The sequence below is a fragment of the Orbicella franksi genome, chromosome 6 (genome assembly GCF_964199315.1).
Source record: "Orbicella franksi chromosome 6, jaOrbFran1.1, whole genome shotgun sequence".
NCBI lineage: Eukaryota > Metazoa > Cnidaria > Anthozoa > Scleractinia > Merulinidae > Orbicella > Orbicella franksi.
Window position 1 is genome coordinate 9,522,736 of NC_138150.1, and position 24,028 is coordinate 9,546,763.

The 24,028-nt window shown below is 38.7% G+C and overlaps 1 protein-coding gene across 1 annotated transcript in view; it reads right to left on the bottom strand.

Moving 5' to 3' along the window:
* Positions 1-4,745: 4,745 nt before the first annotated feature.
* The window catches only part of LOC145491537 (uncharacterized), a 31,848-nt gene continuing 12,565 nt past the window's right edge, over positions 4,746-24,028 (bottom strand). The window contains exons 3-5 of the mRNA XM_081470781.1: positions 19,182-19,240; positions 8,688-8,792; positions 4,746-4,910 (exon numbers count right to left, since the gene is read on the bottom strand). Of these exons, the coding sequence (XP_081326907.1) occupies positions 4,756-4,910; positions 8,688-8,792; positions 19,182-19,240 (319 nt within the window). The 3' untranslated portion in view covers positions 4,746-4,755. The remainder of the gene's footprint in view (positions 4,911-8,687; positions 8,793-19,181; positions 19,241-24,028) is intronic.

Here is a 24,028-nt window from a genome sequence, read left to right on the forward strand (position 1 = left end):
TTTAAGCCTAATAGGATAAGATTTCTACCATCTCTTTTATAGTCTAATGGATGTCATTGCTTCTGTGAATAGCTTGTGCGAGGTTCGAATTATTGACGTCGCTGTCCTTTGCGAAAATGCACGCCTTAAGCATTTCGTTTTTTGCGACACGACGGGACCCGCCAAAGTTTCCTGCTTCCACTGCCGTTGCCGTCCTGGCCTTCCCGTCCTCATATCTTAAGGTCCCTAATGAGTGACGAGGACGAGGTCATGGAAGTACTCGGACCCAAGATGGACTTAGTGTTATCGAAGCTATCCAAATGGAAGAACTGAACGTAGCAGTCAAAGGACTACAAAGCAAGGTAATGTCTTTGGAGACAGAAGTAGACTCAGTGAAAGCTAAACAGAAAGCCTTATAGACGATAACTTCACTTTGATGGAAACAAATACTGCATTTGTTGACAAGCAACTACAAGAACTAAAACAATGACGACGTCAGCGACACAAGCAGAAAACTGCTATACTTGGAGGCGTAATCTGAAATTTGAAGGCATCCCTGAAACTTTCGCATCGAGCGAAGAAGATGGAGCTATTCCTCAGGGCGAAACGTCCACCGAAAATACAAAAGCGGTGTTAACTGAGTTCTTAGAGAAAGTTCTGGGAATAGAAGATACACAGAGTTTTGAATATCAACGGGTACACTGAATGGGCAAGCTGCGAAAGGAAAATTGAAGACAAAGGATCATTATTGCGCGTTTTCTAAGCCTTTCAGACAGAGAATAGGTGCTCAAATGCGGACGGAAACTCAAGGACACAGGATACAAGATGTATGAAGACCTCCCATAAGAAATCTACGAGATGCAAAAGCTCAAAATGGAGAAGTTGAAGAATGCCAAGAAGGATGGCAAACGTGCATGCTTTAGTAGACCAGAGCCCGACAAACTTTACATCAACGGTAAATACGTCAAAATGTAAAATGTAATTAAGTTTATCTGGGTTAACGTTGCTTTCATGATTATTTATTTTCCCGAGAAAATGCTACTTTAGAAAGTACTTGAAAATTCCTGCTATATTTGATACTTTCTACTTTATCCATTATGCCCATTTTACTTCACACCTCATGGGCGTGCCCTGTTTGATTTTTTTCACACTCCGGTGAAAGGGGTTCAGGTTGAATGATGTATAAGGCGGTTGTTTGTGCTTATAAACAGTTCTTCTGAAGCAAAAGGTATGTGGGATTTGTTCATCTTTTTCCGCTCTCAGTCTTTGTTCTCGTTTTATGTACATGTAGCTTCATTGCAGGCTCTTAGATACAAATTTAAATCACTTAGACCCTATTATCATATCCTGCTCACTATCAAGTTTTTAGAAATGAAACATCAATTCACTTGTATGGATAACATTTGCTGTAATGTTTTATCCTTAAATGTACGAGGAATTCGTGATCTCATCGTAAATCGATCTTTACATGGGTTAGGAACCAAAAAGCGGACAATTTTTTTTTTTTTTTTGCAAGAGACATTTAGTACTTAAGGGCTATGCAAAATGGCAACATGAAAAAAAACAAAACAAAAAAAAAAAACAAAACAAAACAAAAAAAGTGTTGAATAAAAAAGGTAAAGCTTGCAAGCCATTTCTAATATCAAATATCAACAGCAAAATAATTTATATCTCAAGTACCCAGGATTTAGCACGGCTTTTTAACGCGCAATGCAAAATAAACAAAATGTGGATAAGGAGAGCTGCCAAAATAACTTTGACATTCCAGCGCGTTTGCCGACTGAAATCGACATCTTCTTATCTGTACATCTAAGGTAAATTCACGATATTATTTTGTTCTTGTCACTAATCATATGACAAACACGTTTGCTTCTTTAATATGTTAAACATGGAAAGTATTTTTTCATAGTCCAAACCTTACGTTGACCCAATTTGAGCGATTGTTTTTAGGCGAAACTTGAAGCAACTCACGCCACAGCCGCTCATTTTAGCTTTTTATTCCCAAATTCGGAGGAATATTTGGTGAATTTAAGGCTATTCATGCGTTATTCCGAGCAAAGAGTACGTTTGGAGAATATCTGCTTCAAGGTAGTATTATTTTATGCGGGAGACTTAAAAATTTATGTGGGAGACTTAAGAACAATAATTGGTGCAAAATTGTGTCACGCACACTTTTGCGGATGAATGTTAGCTATGTTGACCGACCTCCTGTAGTTCCAAAGGGTTAGTGCTCAAAGTTTTTTTCCTGTTCCCGGTACCCTAGCCCTAGTACTAAACATGTGTATTTGTCAGGGCTATGCATAACGTTATACTTTCAAGAGACACTCTTCCAACCAGCAGCATGTCCGCTTAAATTTTGCGAAGGCTGTTTGTGGGACATTTTCAAAAAATCCCAATTAATTTTTCTTGAGTCCGCTTTCAAATATTTTGCCGTTAATCGAAAGAAGAAACATGAAATGAAATGATCTGTAAGTTTCATTGTATTTGGGTAAAAGCATAATTTTTCAGCGCCTTCAGCGCAACACCTAAATTTGACCGAAACAGAACGATTTTTACGGTTTTGGACCCTCCTCGGAAATCGTCACAAGAAATAATGAAAAATAGCTTTTAAAGCCAAATTATTGCTATTTTTGTTTATCATATGGACTGACTGTCTCACACAGAAAATTTAAAGAAATTCTGTTTTCCGCCGAAAATCGAGTGGTCGGTTCTTACTTGGACAGCCTCTCAAGGGCCCATTAACCGATTCATGAGCGCGCTCGCACGCGTTGCCAAGGAAGTGAAATTTCACTTCCGGTTACGTACGTCAGCTTGAGCACGGAAAATAAAAGCAACACAATAACTTGCAAATTCGCTTACGTTTTAAATGTTTTTCTTTCTGCTTCACAAAATGCAAAATTAAAAAAGTACAAGCAAAGACAAAATAAGAGAAATAGAGAAAAACGAGAGCAATAGAAAGAGAAAAACTAACTCTGCGTGGCTCTGTTTGATCAACTAAAAATGATGAGGTTATATGAGAATAAATTTTCCTTAGCAACGGCTCGAAAAGATTAGTTAATGGGCCCTTAAAAGGCACCTGCTAAAACTAAGAAAATGCAGTAATGTTTTGACCTCGTCAAAAAACAACGCGAATTGGGCACTAAAATCGTCGCAGCCGCACACGGTTTCTCGCCTTTATTGGTGGTAATAGCTTTAAAAAAATATTGCCTGTGCTGAATTCTCTGTTTTGCTGCATTGTTTCTTATCGTTGAATTTTATATTGAATTTTTTTTTTGTAAGAGTTATTTGAAATAAACCCAATCCTTAAATTAATAGTTTTGCCCACATGCAGAACATGTTCCATATAGCGAGGTGCAAATTTCAACATTCCCAAAAGTCTAAACACTGCACTGCTTACATGGAGCGTTTGTCCTCAAACGTATTATGTGTTAAATTTAATGTTTCTAATAAGTGCATGTTAAGCAACTTAAGTGTGTTTTAAAATATTTTGAACTTCATGCGTGCTGAACTTATGCATGAATTTCAAGAATCTGTTTCCGACATAACAGAACTTCTGATTGATCGAAAGTTAAGTGGTGTGAAAGGTCAAACATTCAGCATTATTGCAAAATAGATGGAAACAAAAACACACAATACAAATAAGACTGCAACCAAACCTGAGTTCTTTCTGATCTCCATTGCCATTCTCTCAACACCATGGGAGAGCAGTTCATCCAAGGACAAAAAAGGAAACAAAGACTGCGGACGCTTGATCATCATAGAGAGCTCTTTTAAGTCGATGTAAATACCAACTGGTACAACAATAAGCTGATAACCAAGCTGGTGAATTTCCTCAGATGACAATAGGACATCATCTTTCTCTGCACTGTGGTTTCCAGATGTAAGAAGAATCACAACCTTTTTCTGTTGCTCAGTCGACGAGGTCATTTCCTCTGCCTTAAGATTATCCTTTGCTTTTGCCAAAGCCAAATCTATTCTCCTGCTATTTCCATGAATAAATTGGTCTGTTCTCAATGTTCGGGCAGAGAACGGTCCGTGGTTATTGGACTCAAAGTCTTGCAGGACATCAGCAGTCTCTGCATATGCAATCACAGAGGCTTTGGACTTTCCAGGTGAAACATCAAGCAACTCTGCCAGGCGCTGAACAAATTCAAGCTGCTTCTTTTTGTCTTCTTGCGCACACGAAGAATAGTCTATGGCGAAGACAATGTCTGCATTGAATTCTGCAACAAAAAAGTAATTGAATAGCAACTATGAAAGACTATTAGTGATTGCATTAAGCATCAGAAAGATAAGTTCTCTGCAAATTCATTCAACTTGCACAGTATATCAACATGGCCACCATCAGTCATCCTAAGGATTTTCAGTTGGAAACAGACGAAGACTGTCAAAATTGAATACCTGGGATAAATATGGAGATCAAGGGGTTTTCAGTACTGTTATTTGTTACACTTCATTATGTTCAGTTTCAAACTCCAGACGTTTACTTGACGCATTCGTATATAATACATGTAGGTCTGTGTGTTGAAAGGTCACCATGCCTGTACACCACATGACATTGCCATGCATTGCCATGTTGGACAGCAGGTCATCAAACATTGCTTTATACTAAACAAAGTAATACAGTAAAATCCCACATATAAGAATTTTCCGCGTCAGGCTGAGCGTTAGGTTCTTATGTATTTGAACTGTTATGTATTTCAATTATTATGAATTTAAATTCAACACTGAAAACAGCAGTAAAAAAGAGCCACAAGATACTTAAAATGTACAATGTTATTCACTTGTACCTTTCCAACTACTGTCGCTCTCAGAGGTTAGGGATGATTTTCCTTCTTCCATCGATGGATATGTTTCTGTTTTCATGGAAACCATTTGTTCATCGTTATCATATCTGTGATCACCAAAGTCAAACCTTTTCCCTTTCACACCTATACAAATGGGAGCAAATGTTATGCTAAGAGTATATCACTCTGTCTGTTTTTGCAAATAGATAGTCACAAAAAGTTCGCATGCCACTGATGATGATGATATAATGAATAAAATAATAATTTAATGATTAACCATAACCATATGAGGAAGTGGCAGATCCCATTAAAATAGTGCTCAATACACATATAGTGTAGAGCTGAGTATATGAGTAATAACGAAGAGGCAAGATTTGCTGTTACTCCGAGTTTCGTGCTTACGCACTCATCAGACAGTATTTAATGATAAGCATTCCTATCAACTAGATATATATACACGGTATTAAACAATAGGCTAATTGCAATAGGCTAATGCAACTAGTCCAGCAATTAGCCTATTGTTTAATACCGTGTATATATATCTAGTTGATAGGAATGCTTATCATTAAATACTGTCTGATGAGTGCGTAAGCACGAAACTCGGAGTAACAGCAAATCTTGCCTCTTCGTTATTACTCATATAATTTAATGATTATATACTTATAATAATTAAAGATAGTATAATAATTCTAATAAGAATCTTTCCAGCATCCTTTGCAGCTGAAAAATTTGAATTTTAAATAACTTTGTCAGTTTCGAAGTCTGGGAGGTTGTTGAATTACATGAAAAAACACTTATCATGAAATAGATATTTGTTGCAAGTTTGGTGTGATGATGTCATCAGTCACGTGACCATGTCTAAAATGTGTTTTATCTCTGTGTGAGGACTGGCATTGAATAATTGGAATGCACTTCAGATTTTTCAAAGGATAATGCTATAAAGCATTTAGAAATGGTCACATGACTTCTACCATCTATCAGTTAAGGGGGCTATTCGCAGGAGCGACCAAGTGGGGGACTTGGCTGAGGGGTATTTCTTTTCTTGGTTAAAACTTACAAAAATGTAAACTTGCTTGTTGGTAAATACTTTTATGAAGATACACTATGTATGACCTTGTGGTTGTGACGTCATTGCTCATGTGATTAGAATGTGCAGAATCTTTCAGATGACTTTAAAACTGGGTTTCTGCTCATTAATGAAGCATATTTTTTGGGTAAAGTTGTAGATTTTTTAATACAGTTGTTGAAAACAGCCACTATTATTTTTTCCTAAGAAAGCTTGCAGTCAAAAATTGCAGTTGAACAGTTTGATTGCCCATGGTTCGATGACTTTGAAAGTTAGAAATAAAATGAAACTTGTTAAAAAGCTTCCGATATAGGCTCTTTCCAATAGCATAAAAAGTATTTCTCTTTCTTTGCTGCTTCATAGCTAGAAGAGATGTAGTCACGAGGGCCTGGGAAAAAGTGAAATTCACAGGAAACACTGGGACAAATTTGCATATCCAAATGAGACTCTTCCTCATGCTGGTCACGCTAGGTTCATGCACTGTGATATGTTTTTTCGTTTCACGTTTCGTTGTGTTTGCTAGCTAGTTTAGCGATTAGTGGGAAGACAGATTGGCAAAGTGTTACTTAGCATCTTTTTTTTGGTCTTTCCTCTGAGAAGTGGATAAATGTTTCTTGGGCAGTTGGCAAGAGAATATCAATGGCTGGGTTTCTTCGTAAGTCAAGTGATACATGTGTCGAAGGTAACATGGATAATTTCTAAGCTTGAATTCAGTGACATCTTCTCTTTTGCCTTCTTTACAGGTCAAAACAAACTTTTATTCATTCGTTTATATTTTTCTCAGTTTCTCCAATGCACTATCTTTAACTGTGGGTCTCGGCACGGGGAAGTTTCTACTAGCATTTTCAAAGAGTAGTTTCACTTTGATTGAAATGAATTCTGCTCCAGTTCAGTCGGTCTTTTCTGTTTTTTTGTTTTCGTTTTTTCTTTCGAGAGAAAATTACTTAATTCTGTGCTTTTCCTTCAGTAGTTGTCAGTACCGCTTTTGTCTATTTGTCTAATTTATGCAATGCCTAATCTTGAACTATGTGAAGTCTCGCACTGTGTTGTTTTGCACTTTTTGTTAACATGAATTGAAATGAACTCAATCAGTGGCATATCTCTTGCATTAATCTGCAGTGTTTTCCGTTGTTAGGTGGTAAAAATAGACTATTTTGCTGCTTTGCCTATAATTATTTTTCTCAGTTCCAGCGTGTAATCTTAAATTGTGTTAAGTGTCACTTGGCATCACAGAGTTATATTTTGGCATAGTAGCTTTTGGTTCAAATCAATCCAAGGGAATTTCTCTCTCTGTGACTCTATTTATGTTTACAAAACTGGAAATGATGTTCATATTGACAGAGTTGTTAATTATGGCCCATAGTATGTGGTCATGGGTTGCCTTAGAATTCAAATCATTCCTGAATTTTTTCCAAACTTTGTTTCTGCAGCTGATAAAATAGCATGCATAAATAAAATGATCTTCCACAGGGATCCATATTGTTTTTTTTCTCCAGGTCGTCAGGGCAAGTATGTCATCTGGCATACTTGCCCTGGCAATATTTTACTTGCCTGTTCGATAAGAATTGCAATAGAACAACATGTGAATAGAAAGTTTACTTTTTTAGTATTTTCACGTAAAAAGTCTCGCAGAACATCATGTCCATAGTCGTGGCAGTTGATGCTGTGGAGTCAGTGGACACAGAAAATCCAGGTACAAATGAAAACCAAGGCCTCCTCAACTGCCATGAAGGTGCTTTCGCTCTTCCTGCTCATATTTGGATTGTTTTCCCGAAGCGTTAACATTACTAAACACCATATCCTGATCAAAACAGCTGATGCGATCATGCTACGTGTTTCCGCGGATGCAGATGCAGTGCAGAGAGCCATCGGTTGAAATGAAAATTGGAAAATACCGGACCATCCAAGAAGGTGGAACAAAATTATGATTTTTATTTCGAAAGAAAGCTGCAAATCTTTCTCGGGTTTCTAAAAGTTCCAAATGGATAACAAGTAGTTGGAATGCAGGGAGCCCATAAGAAAATTTAAGACCTGTTTCATTTTTGGTGAAGTCAGCCTAAACCCATCCAGCAGAAGACTTTTCATATTGTTTTGGTCATCGACATGATTATTTAGTCGTCTTGGACGAACAGACGACTGCGAATGTGGATCCCTGCTTCTATGCAATGATATTTCATCACTTTTACTCAAAAGTGCTCTCCTGACTGTTTGCAAGAAAGATTGAAATCATCTGTTTTGATGTAGTAGTCCAAACGGCTCACTTTATGAGCTATATGTGTTACAATTGGAGGGCGAGATTTCAAGTAAAAAAAATGAAGTTCTTTCAATAAGAGCCTACACATATACATTGACAACAGCCAAAAGTGAAACTGGCTTGACTTTTTCCTTCATACAACGTGTGACCTCATGCCTATTGCATAGCAAGGTTTTGTTACCCCAGGTATCATGAGACCTCAATAACCAAGCTTTATTGACAAGGAGAGCCTGGATGCTAAGTAATCTATGTCTGGTCTGACCAATTTGAATGGTTCACATTGTCATACAACAATTGAGACTAGTGAGACAATCTCAATATTTGACAACATACACTTTGCTTCCGACTTAATAATTCTTTTTTTTTTTTGACAGCTGTTTAGTGTTACTCAAGGTGCTATTTTCTTTGATTGAGGTCTCGACTTTCAAAAGTGAGTGAGTTATATGAATAGAATGTGTAAATTTGAGGAAAAAAACCTAGATTTTCATTTTGTTTTATGAGGCGTGAACTCTCTTTGTGACAGTCCTGAGATCTGTATACACTGTAGCTGATAGGTTGACTCAGCCATAACTGTCTGCATAGTTATAAGATCAGCTCTAACCTTCACTTGAGGTAAGGGCTTCTGATGCCGTTCTTTTTGGTGCTGCACGCTGTCCTTCTTGGATGGAGCTTAGGTTGAGACTACTGTGTACAACACTGGCAGCACCTATGTGTTGGAAAAAAATAAAACCAATCAATTATTCATAAAAAAGCAACATTAATATCTACAATCCACATATGCAACGATGTACATATGCCATTGATAAACCTGTTATGTGTGTAATTCTAACCAGCAAGACAATCTACAATAGTGCAAAGAAATATAGTACACTGGCACACAGTAGTGGTGCAAGCCCCTGCTTCTGCTCACTCCCAGTTTCTAATGACTCTTGTAGTCAGGCGAGCCTTTCCCATCACAGAATGAACACACAAAAATCTTGATTAACATACTCACAAAGAATCAAAGCAGCCAAGCTCAAAGCAAGGTAAGATTCTTTAAAAAAGTGCCAGGGAATGAACAGGTGGCAAGATTAATATTTATAATATTGAAACTTCAGCATAACCAGCTAGAGCATTTTAATGAGCAGGACTTACATGAAGGACTATCTGTGGCTGAAGCAATTCAAAAAATACCTCAAGACCCGGAATTGAATGCCACCATCATTTTACAAGCAGCAAAAAACCCGTTGACTCAAGAGAAGAAGAAAGGTCATCAACAATTTCCGACTCTAATATTTCTTTCTCAACCACAAGAGAACACATGATGTACAAGCATCCCTGCGGGACAGGGTAAGGTTTTTGAGGTGAACTCCCGATTCTTAAATATTATTTTTGCCTTCTGAATTTGAAAATACTGCTGAACCTCCCATAAGCAACCACCCAAAATATCAAATCAAGTGGTCACTCAGGGAGTTTATGGAAGTTTAGATCATGTTGGCTCAAAATTCTGCCTCACTAGCATATGGTAATTTTAAGACATTTAAGGTCATCTTTTATAAGACTAATAGGGTACAGTGTATGTGCATTTTTTCTTTAAATTTTTAAGGAAAAAAAAGTTCTTCACATTGAGAAATTTCCGTCTTTTGTACTACCCAGGAATGCAATAATGTTACAACACCTAATTATTCAATTTCCACCCTATTATCTATCGAGTGGTCACTTACAGGAGGTTAAAAACAAACGAAAATTTCAAAATTTAAGCTCAGAGGAGGCTTGACGCGTGCTAAACTGCACTATGGCTGGTGTGTGTACTTTCTTACAAGTTGATTTAGAAGGAATCGTCACTCGAAGGAAGAAGAGGATTGCTTTGCATGTTTTTTTGAGGTTGGCGAACTTGGTGATCCAGTTGTTTAAAGGAAAAGGAAGGTAAAGATCTATACATGTAGATTCAATGTGTCGCTTCTTTTGACCATTTTCTCAAATTTTCCTGCCACTACTGGAATTCAATTCTGGCTAGTCCAAAATGGCGGGCTCATTCTTGGTGTAAAAATCTCACAACTGACATTACAATAAAAGTGAAATAACTTCTATCAGCCAGTCAGTGAGAGGGGATGACTACATCTGTGGTAGATCGATGGATCGATTGTGTTGGATCGATAGATTGACGGATCGATGGATCACTAGATTGATGGATCCATGGATCGTTAGATTGATGGATCCAGGGATCGATATATTGATGGATTGATGGGGCAATAGCTCGATGGATCAATGGATCAATGGATCGATAGATCAATGGATTCATGGATCAATGGATCGATAGATTGATGGATCAGTTGTCACTGGTGTTGGATCAATAGATTGACAGATTAATAGATTGATGGATCGATGGATCAATTGCATTGGATTGATCGATCGATGGATCAATGGATCATTGGATCGTTGAATCAATTGCATTGGATCGATGGATCAATAGATCAATGGATTGATGTATCGCAAGTTTGATGGATTGATGGGCATCCGCGGGCTCGCAATGCGCCCTGGGGAAGAGGCTGCAGAGCAATACTGGGGCCTGAAAACTGGAGTGAGGTTTACAAGTAAAGATGGCTGCCACCAGCATGGTAAACATCACAAAAATGCGCTTCTTGATAGCGTTGCTACTAGTTTGTTTGCCAACAAGCGTTCTATCTGTGAAAACGGACGAGGAAGCAAAGGTGTTTATTTGTCATGTCATTACAAATTTTAAGAGACAAGAGATTTGCTTTTCCATAGGCCCTGTTCATGCGATTCCACATGGAACATGTATCAGGAAAGTAGTCGGGTGTTCCCCAAAGCTTTTTTAGTGCCAGATATTTTGTTGAAGGATCCTTTGTCATATTTTCCAGAACTGATCCTCGTCTGTCTGTCTTGCCATGAGAAACTATTCAAGAACATCTGCACCCAATTCGCTGGAAAGATGGCAGTAATATGACAAACCACAGCTCCTTTTTGCTCATGGATGACGTCATCCATGAGCTTAGTCACTCACTCGATTCTGATTAATTCATTCATTAAACCTACCTCCCCTACTAAGTATCGCTTTTGTCCAAGAGTGTTCAGTTGTCTTTTGACGAGGGGGAACTAGAAGGGTGTACATTTTTGTCCCATAAATGGAGAGCCTGGGTATGAGTTTGAAGTCAGCCATTTTGGTTTTAAGTGTTTTTCTTTCACAAATGTTTTTTTGCCTGTCGGCTTTTGCTCACATTTATGACTGTGTTCACGTATCGGTCATAACAGCATGGTTGGCAAGATCAAAGAATTAATACAAGAAACCTGGGCAGAGAAAGCCAGCAAGTGAGATCCTGTTTAACATAAAATTATCGCTTTTTTTCTTGGCAACAGAATTTGATGCTTTCCACCCACTTTCTCTCCTTGTAGAGTCCAATGTAAGCTTAAGTTCTTGTAACATGCAAGTTTTGGTTTCACTGTTTCTTTATTGTTTTATTTTGTATACACACATTGAAATTCTGTCTGTGTTAGCATTGGAAAATTTTTAAACTTATTTTACTGCGCCTTTCAATAACATGTGGACTCTAAAAATCAAAGCTTAACCAACAAATGCATTTTTCGCTACCGTCAATCAAATGTCCGGTGGCTCCTCCCAGCTTCCGACTATGTTGTCTGAACTGTGCTCAATGATTTGATCTGATTACTGCGTGCTCGGAAGTAGTCGGAAGCTGGGAGGAGCTGCTGAACATTGGATTGATGGTAGCGAAAAACGCATTTGTTGGTTGAGCTTTGAATTTTAAAATCCACGTGATTGAAAGGCGCAGTAAAATACTTCAAGCGAGAAATTTGAATTGCCTCATCTTTTAGTTTTGTTGCCGCTCACACTACGTTTCTTTTGTATTCTATGCAGTTTGACCAGAGTGAAAATTTCTTCACAGATGGTATGGAAGTCAACCTACATGTACCATCGAGTAAATATACTCTGAAATATTTTAGTGATGGGTGGACAAATTAAGTCCAAGAGACTGAGTAGATCTACATGTACTTGTTGCGAGAGAGATGTACTGTCCAATTGTGTCAAACATAAGCTGGACACATGGTGGCTGGTGATGTAGCGTTTTTTTGTTGTTGTTTCTAGAAATGAGAGATTAAAACAAATTGAAATCAAAACTTAAAATAATTATGGAGAAGAAAATGCTTGATACTTGTCAACATGCAACTGCATCAGCACTCTGTGGCAGAATGGGCAAGTTTTGCCAGGTATAAATATAAATGTATGTTCTGTAATCATTGCAAAAATTTATTACTGTAAACACTGGCGGATAAGCCACACCTCTTTACTCAAAACTGTCCTTAAGAATCGGGGATGTGGCTTATCTGCGAGAACATCTGAACGACACGCCATAAGTTTTCATTAACACTTTCTATCGCAAATTTAGAAGTCAGTAAAACAACTAATATCAGAATACGCATTGATCATTGCCTTTACAAGTTTGGTGGCTCCTGAAAGAGCCGTGTTTGTTTTATATTCACCTAAAGTTTGAGGTTTTTTTTAGCAGCAAACAAGACAGCAATATCGCCAAACACTGAGGGAAACCTAGCCGATTTTGCCTAATGTACTGATAATTGAGTGCATGTGGTGATACGCTGGTAAGCAACCATTCATTGTGACAAACCGTAATACCCTACTCATTAAGGAAAATGTCTTCCATTCATAACATGATCAAGGACCACCCATTTAGGATGCCTGCATGCCCTAGCTAGAGTGCTTTCTAAGTTTCGTCATCAAATTGAGCTTTCTCTTTTTCACATCATTGTTGACTAACTACATAGCTGTGGCCGTAACATTTTGCGTAAATATGCAAAAACAAAACTTAAAATAATTCATAACAGTTAGATGTAAGGCCTGGGTTCTCAATTAATGAATGGCATACTTCACTTCTGATGACCTGTTTATAGGTACTTTTGCAGAGTATTCCAAATTATACGAGAGTTTCACCCCATTGACCAGAAATGAAAGAGTACACAGACATCTCACTCTTAGACTAGCTATTTTTCGGTAGTACAGTGAGATATTACACTATAATCTCAGGTTCTGATACAAATACGAAATACGTTTACACAGTGCACAAAAAGTCTGACAAATTTTGCTTAAATAAAATATATCTCCCCAGTTCAGTGTAAAATAATAAAGCACAACTTTCAAGCTATAAGCAAAAATGTAAACAATAACACGCAGTAAGAAGATTTCATCATGCTATATATATTGTTGGTTGAGAAGCGTAAAGCTGTATTACTTGGGATGTACAATAAGGCTGCGGGCAAGAACGTCCCCTGTATTTCTTGGCCATTTTTGAAAGTGCTCAAAAATAGCTGAATTTTGGCATGTGGGCTTCGTTTCACCTGAGAAACATTGATCTGAAGTTTTTTTCACTGGGCTGCTCTTCGTTTTTGAGAAATAATGTATGCACAAAAGGCACACAGGTTGGAAAAACCGAGTGGTTTATTGCATACGTAATATCTTGAAAATGAATCGAACTTTACAGCGAAAAATAATGTTTCTTTCGTTTTTCATTCAACAAAAGATCTCCAAAAGATGCCGCTTGGAATTTAAATGAGTTTTTTCGCATACATTATTTCTTGAAAACAAAGAATACCCCAGCGAAAAAAACTTCAGAGCAATGTTTCTCTGGTAAAACGAAGCCTACATGCCAAATTCAGCTATTTTTTAGCACTTTCACAATGGCCAAAATATCTAGGGGACGTTCTTGCCTGTGGCCTTTCAATTATTCAAGTATCGCCAAATGTTACAAAGTGGCAGGGAATATGGAGGAAATGGCTGCAAATATTCATCTGTGTGTAGCATTATCGATTGATCGCGCGTGGACTCTTCTATACTCTGGGACTCAAACACAAAAACACCCACGTTTTTATAGTCTTCATCAATCATCATGTGTAGGTAAGGTAATCCAGAGTTGTGGAACAAAATAATATTCAATGTTCAGCATTTACACCAAAAATATGAACAGAATTCCGCTTTTAACCGATCTTCAGGCACCCGTCCAGAGATCTGAACAACATGAGAGATTGTGAAGTACATTGTAATATTTACCCATAATGCAGTTCGACACGTAGCCAACCTCTGCTTTTAGCTCTAAAAGTGGTTTCAGTCACTTACGAGAGGTGGTCGCTTATAAGAGGTTCCAAATATAGTGATTTGACTTGAAAACTTTTGCTATTTTGGAACACTGGTCGCTGAGGAGAGATGGTCGCTTATAAAAGGTGGATGCTGTTTCAAACTCCATTTATTTTATCCTTATTAGAAATCAGAACACCAAATTTGAGATCCATCTCATTGGATAATTCTAGTTGCTCATTATAAAGCGCATGCATACACTGTACTGTAACATCCTCTTTGTCAGAAAGGAAAAGAAAAGGGGAAAAAAAACTGTTCTTCACTTAGTTAAAACAAAATAGCAGCAAAAATCAAAAGTTCAACAAAACATTTGAAATAAAATAAACTGTAATCATTCTACAAACTGTAACGAGGGTTTATAGTCTATTGGTAAATTGAGATTGTTATTCATGAGCAAACATAGTCCTTCAGGTACACTGGTGGTCTTGTTACGTTGTGGTCTTAGGTGTTGATTGCTACCACTCTCATCTAAGGTTGATGCTAGTGGTTTGTCAAATGGTTCTGCAGCTCAGGTAGGAATGCTGGACACAGCTGATTTGGGAATGCTAGGGTCATCTACTTGATCTAATTGAATAGGCTGAATTGGAGAATCTGGTGTCTCTTTCGGCTGCTGCCTATTTCTCAGATAGACAGTTCCATTCTCGGTCTCCACTGTGTATGACTGCTCATCTAATTTTGCTGCTACTTGGGCGTTCTGCCACGATTTGGGTCCTAGTTTGAAGGGTTTTATACAGACCACATCTCCCTCACTCAGTTTTGATAAATCCTTTGCAGTTCTACTGCAATATTTGGCTTGCAATATTGGGCCTGTTGGCACTCTTTCACTTGACTCATGTCAATTTCAGGCTGGGCTGTCTTTGGCATAAGGAGAATTGGTAAGGAGAGGGAGGAGCAGTTTGGTTCTCCTGCCCATCAAGCACTGTGCAGGACTTGTAGTCATCACTTGTGTAGGGGTGTTCCTATAATCAAGGAAAGCCACGTGGGAATCTGTCCCAGCCCTGATAGACTTCCACAAGAGATGCTTGGTCGTCTTCACTCCAGACTCTGCCTTGCCATTAGTCTTATTGTTTCCAGGACTGCTGGTTAGGTAATCAAAGTCCCAGGTCTCTACGAATGTAGCAAACTCTTTCGAGGCAAACTGCTGGCCATTATCACCCATGACTTGGTCAGGTACTCCAAAACGGGTGAGGTGACTTTTTAGTTTTAGCATGGTTGTACTTGCCTTGGTATCACGTAACCTGTCTACCTGGCAAAAGTTGCTGTAGTAGTCGATTGTTGATCAAATGTCCGTTGCCATCCAGGGTGAAGATACAATAATGATAATAATAATTAAAACTTATATATAGTGCAATTTTCCATGACATACATGATCAAATGCATTTTACAATTAGATAAAATGATTAAAAATAAATAAATTATGCAAGTAATTAAGATTGATAAAATTAAAAAGTGAACAATAGCAAATTATAACAAATTGAAAGCTTGTTTAAAAAGATATGTTTTAAGATAGCACTTGAAACTTTAAAGAGAGTCAAGACTGTATATGCCACTTGGTAGATTGTTCTAGAGCTTCGGGTCCGCATAACAGAATGCTCCTCCAAGTGTTGCTAGTACCTTGCCACTTGGACCTCAAGCACAATTTTTCCGTGTCTACCCTCTCCCAGAAGCAAGAAAGGACCTCATGCCTCATCAAGGACTCTTTGAATTGAGAGGCTGTATCAAGCTCCCCACATATCTCACATGCGGAGATGTGCAGTACTGCTCAGAAGAAACCTAACAGGGAACATGTTCGCAAACGGAGACAAAATGGGTATGAGAACGTGAACAGAATGGGTACAGAATGGATACGGGACAGAAATGGAACGGAAACGGATCATAAAAATGGAAAAAACTGTTCTCTGGGATGCAAACTATAAGAGAACACCTTCTTCAGAATGCATCCTAGTAAGTTACGATATCAGAGAGCTTACCAGGGATTTGGAAACGATGCAACTTTAAATGTAAATTCATTCAATTTTTGTCTCGCCTGGCGATCTTGAGAAAATGACAGAACGAATCATCTTATGCCCTTCTTTATTTCTTTTTATGTGCACTAAGCAAGCATTTTATCTGCATCTTCTTGTCCATGTCATGTTCATCGCAGCCATTTTGTTATTAGAGACCATTAGATTGGACTACAAGTACGAGATTGAGTGCGAGTACGCTTTTAGAATTTCAAACCAGTGACATTTCCAGAGCCCTCGCTCTTCATGTTGGTTTTAGGTAGAGAGGGTAGCTCATGGGAGGAGATGGGTATGTGATTTGATGATGTGAAGCCTGCAAAGTAGAACTGAAAAGTCCTTCTCGTACTCGATCTTGTACTTGTACTGAAATCTTAACTCCCCTATTGTCAACAAGCCTAAGTTACATCCAAATAAGGATATGGATGGACGAGTCCAGTTAGACTGAGATGGAAAAGTTTCTGCATGAAAAGAAACAAAACAAAACCGCAGTGTTTTGGTTGACATTTATTATGTTCACCAACTTTGCAGAAGGATCGGCGAAGATAACAGTCAGTCTTTTAAGAGCGTTCGCCTGATAAAGTAGCATCACTAAAAGTATCTTGTCCTCCAGCCAAGTTTCTGCAACATTCGCCAAACAGTTTTCAGTGATACTTCAATGTTGAATGCCACTTAATGTATTCGTGTACATACAAGAGCCAGAAGTTCATCTTTTGCCTGCATTTCTTCATCAATGGCGTTGAAAGTGCTTGGCAATCTTGTTACTTTTTCCTCTCCTTGAGCAATCACACAGGCTATCAGTTGCTTTGTATCGTTTCGGAAAAAAACTCCCTAACTGGCCTTAAAGTTACAATACCATCTTCTTCCCATATCTTTTGAGAAACTGGACTCACATTTTCTCCACTAAAAGGTAAGTTTATTGTTTGTATTCCTGCATAAGGCAACAGTTTTAACCGGGTGTCACTAATTCCTTGGAAGCGCTCTTGTAAACACATTATTGGAAACCTCTTTCTTCTCAATGAGTTCCAAGAATGCTTACTGATGGCATGCTAACAGAACGGGAACAGAACAGAACAGAACAAAATGGATAGAGAACAGATATGGAATGGATATGGAATGGGTACGGAACGAATACAGAATGGATACGGAATGGATAGAGAACGGGAATGGGAACGGGAACAGGAACGCATGTGGTACAGCATCAGAACACGTTCTGTCAAGCGTTCCCTGTCAGGTTTCTTCTGCTCGTTACTGTATTGTTTGATTTCAGATGATATTCCAGGCCAGTAGATGCATTCACATGCTCTTCTTAGACATGACTCTGTTCCCAGGTGGCAGTTTCATGTCTGCACAAAGATTCTTAGGGATCACCACAACATTTGCTTTGAAAATCAATCCATCTTGAAGAGTCAACTCATTCTGCATATCGAAATATGGGTGAGTCAGTTCACGGGCAAATTTCTTTTCTTCTGGCCAACCCTTGAGGATGATTTTGGATAAGCTCTCCAAGTTTTAGCGTTCATTTCATCGATACACTTGTTGGAAATGGGCAGGTAGCTGACCATGTTCATGAACTTGAGGTGGTCCTCATCATCTCCTTCAAATGGAAGGAAAGCTTGCAACAGCATGTTGGCCAGATGCATGTTTTTGCCCCACTCATAACAGACCGTGAAGCCATACTTTTGTAGCATCATCATCATTGACTGCAATCGCCATGTTGTGCATGAGAGCAGCTTCTGAAGAATCACCTCCAGTGGCTTGTAGTCACTTTCTACACTGACGTGATGACCAAAGGTATACTGGTAGAAATGTTCGAACAAGAAAATGATAGCCAGCATCCCCATTTCAATTTGCATGTATAACTTCTCTGACTCTGTCAACCTGGGGCTCAATCTCTTCTAAATTTTTACTTGTGGGGATGGTAGGCAGCTGCTTTATCACTAACATGGAACATTTTTTCCTGTGTTATGTGAAAATAAGCCCTTATTATGCAGATGCGGATGTTACCGAATCATGCGGATCCACACCACCATATCCTTAATAGCCCTCTCAAAGTGATCCTTAGATAGGGTACCTACATGCAAATTGTATCAAAGAAAATTCCAGTGCACAAATGCCCAGCTAACCAAAAAAGAAATCAATGCTTGATGCTTAACTTACAATGCTACAGAAATTGACCCATTCACACCATTCTTAGTTTTTGCTTTTCCCATCAACAGGGTGTGTGCGATGCTTCCAAGAGAGCTAGGAAAGTAATGAAAGCATGTTTCGGCAATCCTTTTGTTTATAATCTATGAATCCTACGGGGATAAGATTTACGTGATTTCCTTGTTATGACACAAGAATCCACGAACTCCCTCAAGTAAAGGCAGTCGATAATTACTCCACAATTAGAAAACTTGCAGCTCACTTACCCACCATCTAAGGTAACAAGTGGAAAGAAAGTACAAAGAAGATAGAGGCAGGGTGTGGTGGATGTTCCTTGACAAATTTCACAGAGTTCACACAAGAGGCACCCCTTGACAAAATAAAATTCCCTGACTTTTCCCTGACCTTGAAGAATTTTTTTCCTGACCTGTGGCAACCCTGCCAACACTTGTGCCAAGTTTGAGTGAGTTCAGTGATTTGAGCTGTATCACCTCCTGCCTGATTCTGCCCGGTTTTCCCATGAACACACTCTTAAATGTTAAAGAAAGATTGCAAGATTCTTCCAATGAGAAATTGTCAGCAAAATATCAAAATTAAAACTAGGAATTTTGCTTTCTAGCAGGATTGGCCACCAGGAATTCTACTTCTTGCTGCAAATCCTGCCAGCATTCCCCCAGAATTTTGCTACGATTCCTGCCAGGCAGCCAAAATCTCAGAGGGATTGCAGTGGGATGCCACCAAGATCTCCTCTACAGTGTTCTATTCAGGGCCCAACTTCAATACTCACCAGCTTTCAGGATTTCTTTATCTTCAGTTTTCTCTGCTCTATAACTTTTCCATGTAGGCCTAAAAAATACAGTTAGTTTGTCAAATGAATACATATAATTATAATTAACTCCCTGCAGCCTGCATCAAAAACATAACAGCAATGTCATAGTGGTGATGTGGTGGGTCAATGGTTAGTGTGCTAGGCTCTAGGTTGCTATTTATGGCCAGAATCATTTCTGGGTATAAATAAAGTTTCTAATCAGTTCTGTTTGATTTGTGCTGGATTCAAAACTAATATAGTGGACAACAAGCATTTCATACATTATAAGCAGCATTCTGCATTTTTTAAGTAATTAAAGCAAATACAATTTTAATGAATTACAATGAAGTATAAATTTTGTTCGCTTCAAATTATCGCAGTTGCCTGACATAACTACAATGTACGCACTGCTACTCATTGCCAAACATCAATCACAACACACTTTGAGTTTTAATGCACGTTTAGGTAGGTAAAGTCTGCATACGAGCCAAGAGGCTCCTCAGGCCAGAGCTTATCCCAGTTTCAGTAGCATGAAACGACAAGGAGTATTTCTACCCCCCTCCCTCGATGGGATACTAGTCCATCGCAGGGTTACCCCCCAGCATTAAATTCGTGGTACCAATTTGTACACCTTGGTAGAGAGAGGCACCATGAGAATAAAGTGTCTCGCCCAAGAACACAACAGGGCTCGAACCCGGACTGCTTGCTCCGGAGTCAAGTGCACTAACCATGAGGCCACCACGCCTCCCACAATGCACGTTTACATAAAGTGTATCAAATCTGATTTGAACCAGATAATATACATGTATCTGAGCAAAAAGAAAATCGACTTTCCCAGATATTCACAATACCACTAAAATTTTGAGTTTTCTTTAGTGTTGCAGTTAGAAAAAAAACTAGTAGTAATCGTAGATTAAAGAGTGTGTTCGAGTTTTGGTAGTTTGGCTTTATCAACTGGGTTGATAATGTGAATTGGCCACCATAAAGAGATTCCTTACAGTGGCCAATTCACATTATCAACCCAGCTGATAAAACCAAATTATCTTGTTATACTCCCCACCGACACAGCACCACAGCTTCTCTAGAAACTTACACCCTCTATTTGAGTTTTGGTCGGCTTGGTATGTTAAAAAAACAAAAATTCCAGGGAGAGCATTTTGTGCCCGAGGTGTTAAGTAGGCATGAAATTGGTCTCCCTTCAACAGGGGCAAAAACAAATGAACTGATCGCAAAGCACGTTCATATGAGAGGGTTTGTTCTCGTTTATACATGTATTTGTGTAATATTAGTTACGACCGGTCAGTACAAAAACATGGACTGCAGTCGGGAGGCTGCATTTAGTCTGCAGTTCCCATTTTATACCTGAGTCTGCGCGCGTTCTATGCCCAGTCTGTAACACTTAGTCTGCGTTTTATATCTAAGTCTGTGTTTCATACCCAGTCCATAGTCTGCAGTCCGTAGTCCAGTCTGCAGTCCGCAGTCCCCAGTGCATATTTTATATTGACCGTGTAAATCGACACCAACCATGTTTGTTCCGTTGGTATGCGAGACAACATGCTTTTAGTACCAAAACTAGGACAATTATTTTGTTTATGAACACGACTTTGAATCGCCTTGGCATTGGGGTAACAGCTACAGAGCATTTTCACCTCTGAAACAATGAAATGGAGGACATGCTGGTGTACCAAAGCAACCCTGTGCAAGTTGAACTCTATTCCTATGTAAACACTTCTGTTGGGTTTAAGTTACATAGTTTGTGCACAGAAATCTAAGCCAGTGAAGTGAAACTCATTCCTTTGTTTGATTTATTCAGCAGAAAGCAGCGTTGGTTTCGGTCGAAGAGAAGAGGGTACACAACACACAGCCAAACTACAGGAGGGGGACATGGGGGTTCTGAACACCGCAAAAATATTAACGAACACCGCATCACCGCAAGAAAAGACAACGAAACACTGTCACCGCAACACATATTTTTAGCGCCATGATTCGTTCATCTACACTTAAAATAATACTTTTATACCTCAACAATTTTCCACAAAATAAACACATCACAACACTTAACATTGCCCATATGTCGATACTGCTGATGGCTGTAAATCAGTTTTCTTGCTCTTGTGAAGAAACCTTTCACAAAGCTAGAAGTGGACAAAGAAAAAACAGAGGAGCCTCGAGAGATGGCCTTTACCCCAGATCCCTCTCTTCTTTTACTTCATTCACTTTTCTTGATGTATAAACCCACTGACTGAAGCCCTATCTTGACTGAAAGTATTGCTTTCCGGAGCTAGCTGCGTTTGCATTTGATACCGATAATCACTTGAAAAAATAGAAGGTCAAGAAAGTCGCAGGACCTTAGAGCAGGTATAGACCAGTATCAGAATGACCTATAGATAAAGCTGAATAGCTATTTTGATACAGACCTCACTGCTTTTGTTGTGTAAAACAAGTTGTTCTGATGCTAACTAGGTGCATTTACATGACAAAAGCAGTGAGGTCTGTATCAAAACAAGGTCAACTCTAGCCTCGCTGCCATACAAAGGCCAGGTCACTGAGCAGACAACTGTAAAATGGTCTATTGTAAACAAACTCCAGTGTAATAATTATTATTTCCGCAGATGAATAAAAATAATCAGCATTTACATTGCTATTCCTTAGTTCTGGCTTACTCTTATAGGTCTTGGCTTCAGAGTACTCTTTCATCGATTCAATTTTGACCTTCGATGGATGCAGACTGAACTATTCGTGGCCACTGGAAATTAGACTACGAGTAGTCCCTCTTTCGCTTAGTCCGTCATGCGTGATGCGAAAGAAAACCGTGAGAAAAAAAATGGCCACGTGAAATCCTGGGGGCGAGAAGCACGCGAAAAGAGGGACTACCGCCTAAGCCTAAGAGTTTGCCCTTTCACAGCCGAGTGATTTTTCGGTGTAGGATTTCTCATCTTGACGTACTCTTATTATCGCCTGTTGTCAATAACCCTTGGAGATGTTTTGAATAAAATCGTTCTTTTATTCAAGTAGCGAGGCAAAACCATGCCGTGAGAAGTATATCTTCGTCACGGTGTTCGTTAGGCGAAACTGCTAATTAGAAGTTTCGAAAAGAAGACAGCAAATATTCGGCAAAGGAGGCATCTTGTAATGACTCTTTTGGGAAATTTTCAAATGCAGAGTTCAACCAAGAGTTTACATGATGTGTATTTGACATAGAAGATCATCCAACTGCAGTGACATGTTTGCCGATAGCAGCGGAGAGTTTCAAGTGAAAGTCCGGTTCAATCTTTCAAATGGACGGCAGAAAGGCCAGGCTGAGTCAATTCATCTTTACAGCATTGTTCTTCGATGATGCTGTTGACCTAGTGTTAAGCCGCAAGATCACGAACACACTCGCATTTGGGTTTGAGGCGAAAAGCTTCCCCCCCCAAAAAACCACTTGATAAATTCAACTCTTTCCATAACCTGTTGGCAGAATCGCAAGAACATTACAGCCTGTGAGACGCAATTCCAACGCTTTGATTTGCTCTGGTTCCAAAGTTTTTAATTCTCAGAGAGCGAGATTAATATTCCTGCAAGACATAACACCTATCTTGAATGATGACAATGTGTTGTCAACGTTCCTAGCATAAGCCAATTATATTTTTGTGTTGTGAGAGCAAAGCATAATTCAAACTCTTAGGCTTAGGCGGTAATCCCTCCTTTTGCGTGATTCTCACCCCCAGGATTTCACGCGGCCATTCTTTTCTCGCGGTTTTCTTTCGTGTCATTCACAATGGACTAAGCGAAAGAGGGACTACTTGTAGTCTTACTGGAAATATTTAAGGTGGCTCAAAACAGTTTCCAGCAGATAAATTATGATGGGTCATTACAACCACTCTTTATCACTTAATGCTACATTCCTGGTATCAAAACACTGCCCAATTATTGGTGAACATGGCACAATAGGTTACCATAGCAACAGTATGACCTGCTAAAAACACCCTAAATTACAGCTTTGGGGGCCAATAGTTCAAAAACGGCACGGCCAATATTTTTTATATTATCAACTTTTCATAAGCATTACAATATGCAACTTTTGGCAGAAATTTTCCATTAGACACTAATATGGTCTAAGATCAATCAAATTTTTGAAATAAAGCATTCAGCAAAGTGATCAGGTCATGAATGAGGAAGAATACTGTTTATGGTCAAACAAATTCAATAATTGGCGCATCCATACAAGTGCTGCAGCTATGTTTTTTTTTTTGTACAAAAAAAAATATATTGCTGCTTTTGTTTTGAGTCTTGCAATTCTACAAAACAAAAGACATTGCACAAATCATGAAGACTGCAAATGAAAACAAATGAAAATGAAAGAGGCATCTGGGGAATTTGAATTTGACCTCACTGAAATGTGCTTTCCTTCCCCTGGCTTGGGACATTAGCATACATGTGAACTAAAGGTGATTTTGAGGCAGCAATACTGCATTATATTGGCCGCTTCTTTGGAGAAAATATACTCTCGCATATTGGGTCACAATTCGTTTGATAATTTAAAATGTAAAACCCTAGTAAGCAAAAGGAATTGCAATGATGTTTTCTTTTTTAGTGACTAGTTACTTGAATATTTCAACTATTAAGTCGTAAATAATCCTTTCAGAAACTAAAGAAATATTAATTCAGTACATCTACGTGAAGTTTTCCAAAGTATCGGACAAAAAAAGCCCAAGAATTTAGACACATTTATCTTTATTCAGTTGCAAATATAATGTCAACAGCATCATGACTCCAATTCCAAAAATATTTGTTATCAAAGTAGTTATTTTAAAACTGGAATCAGTAAGGTATCAACAGAGACA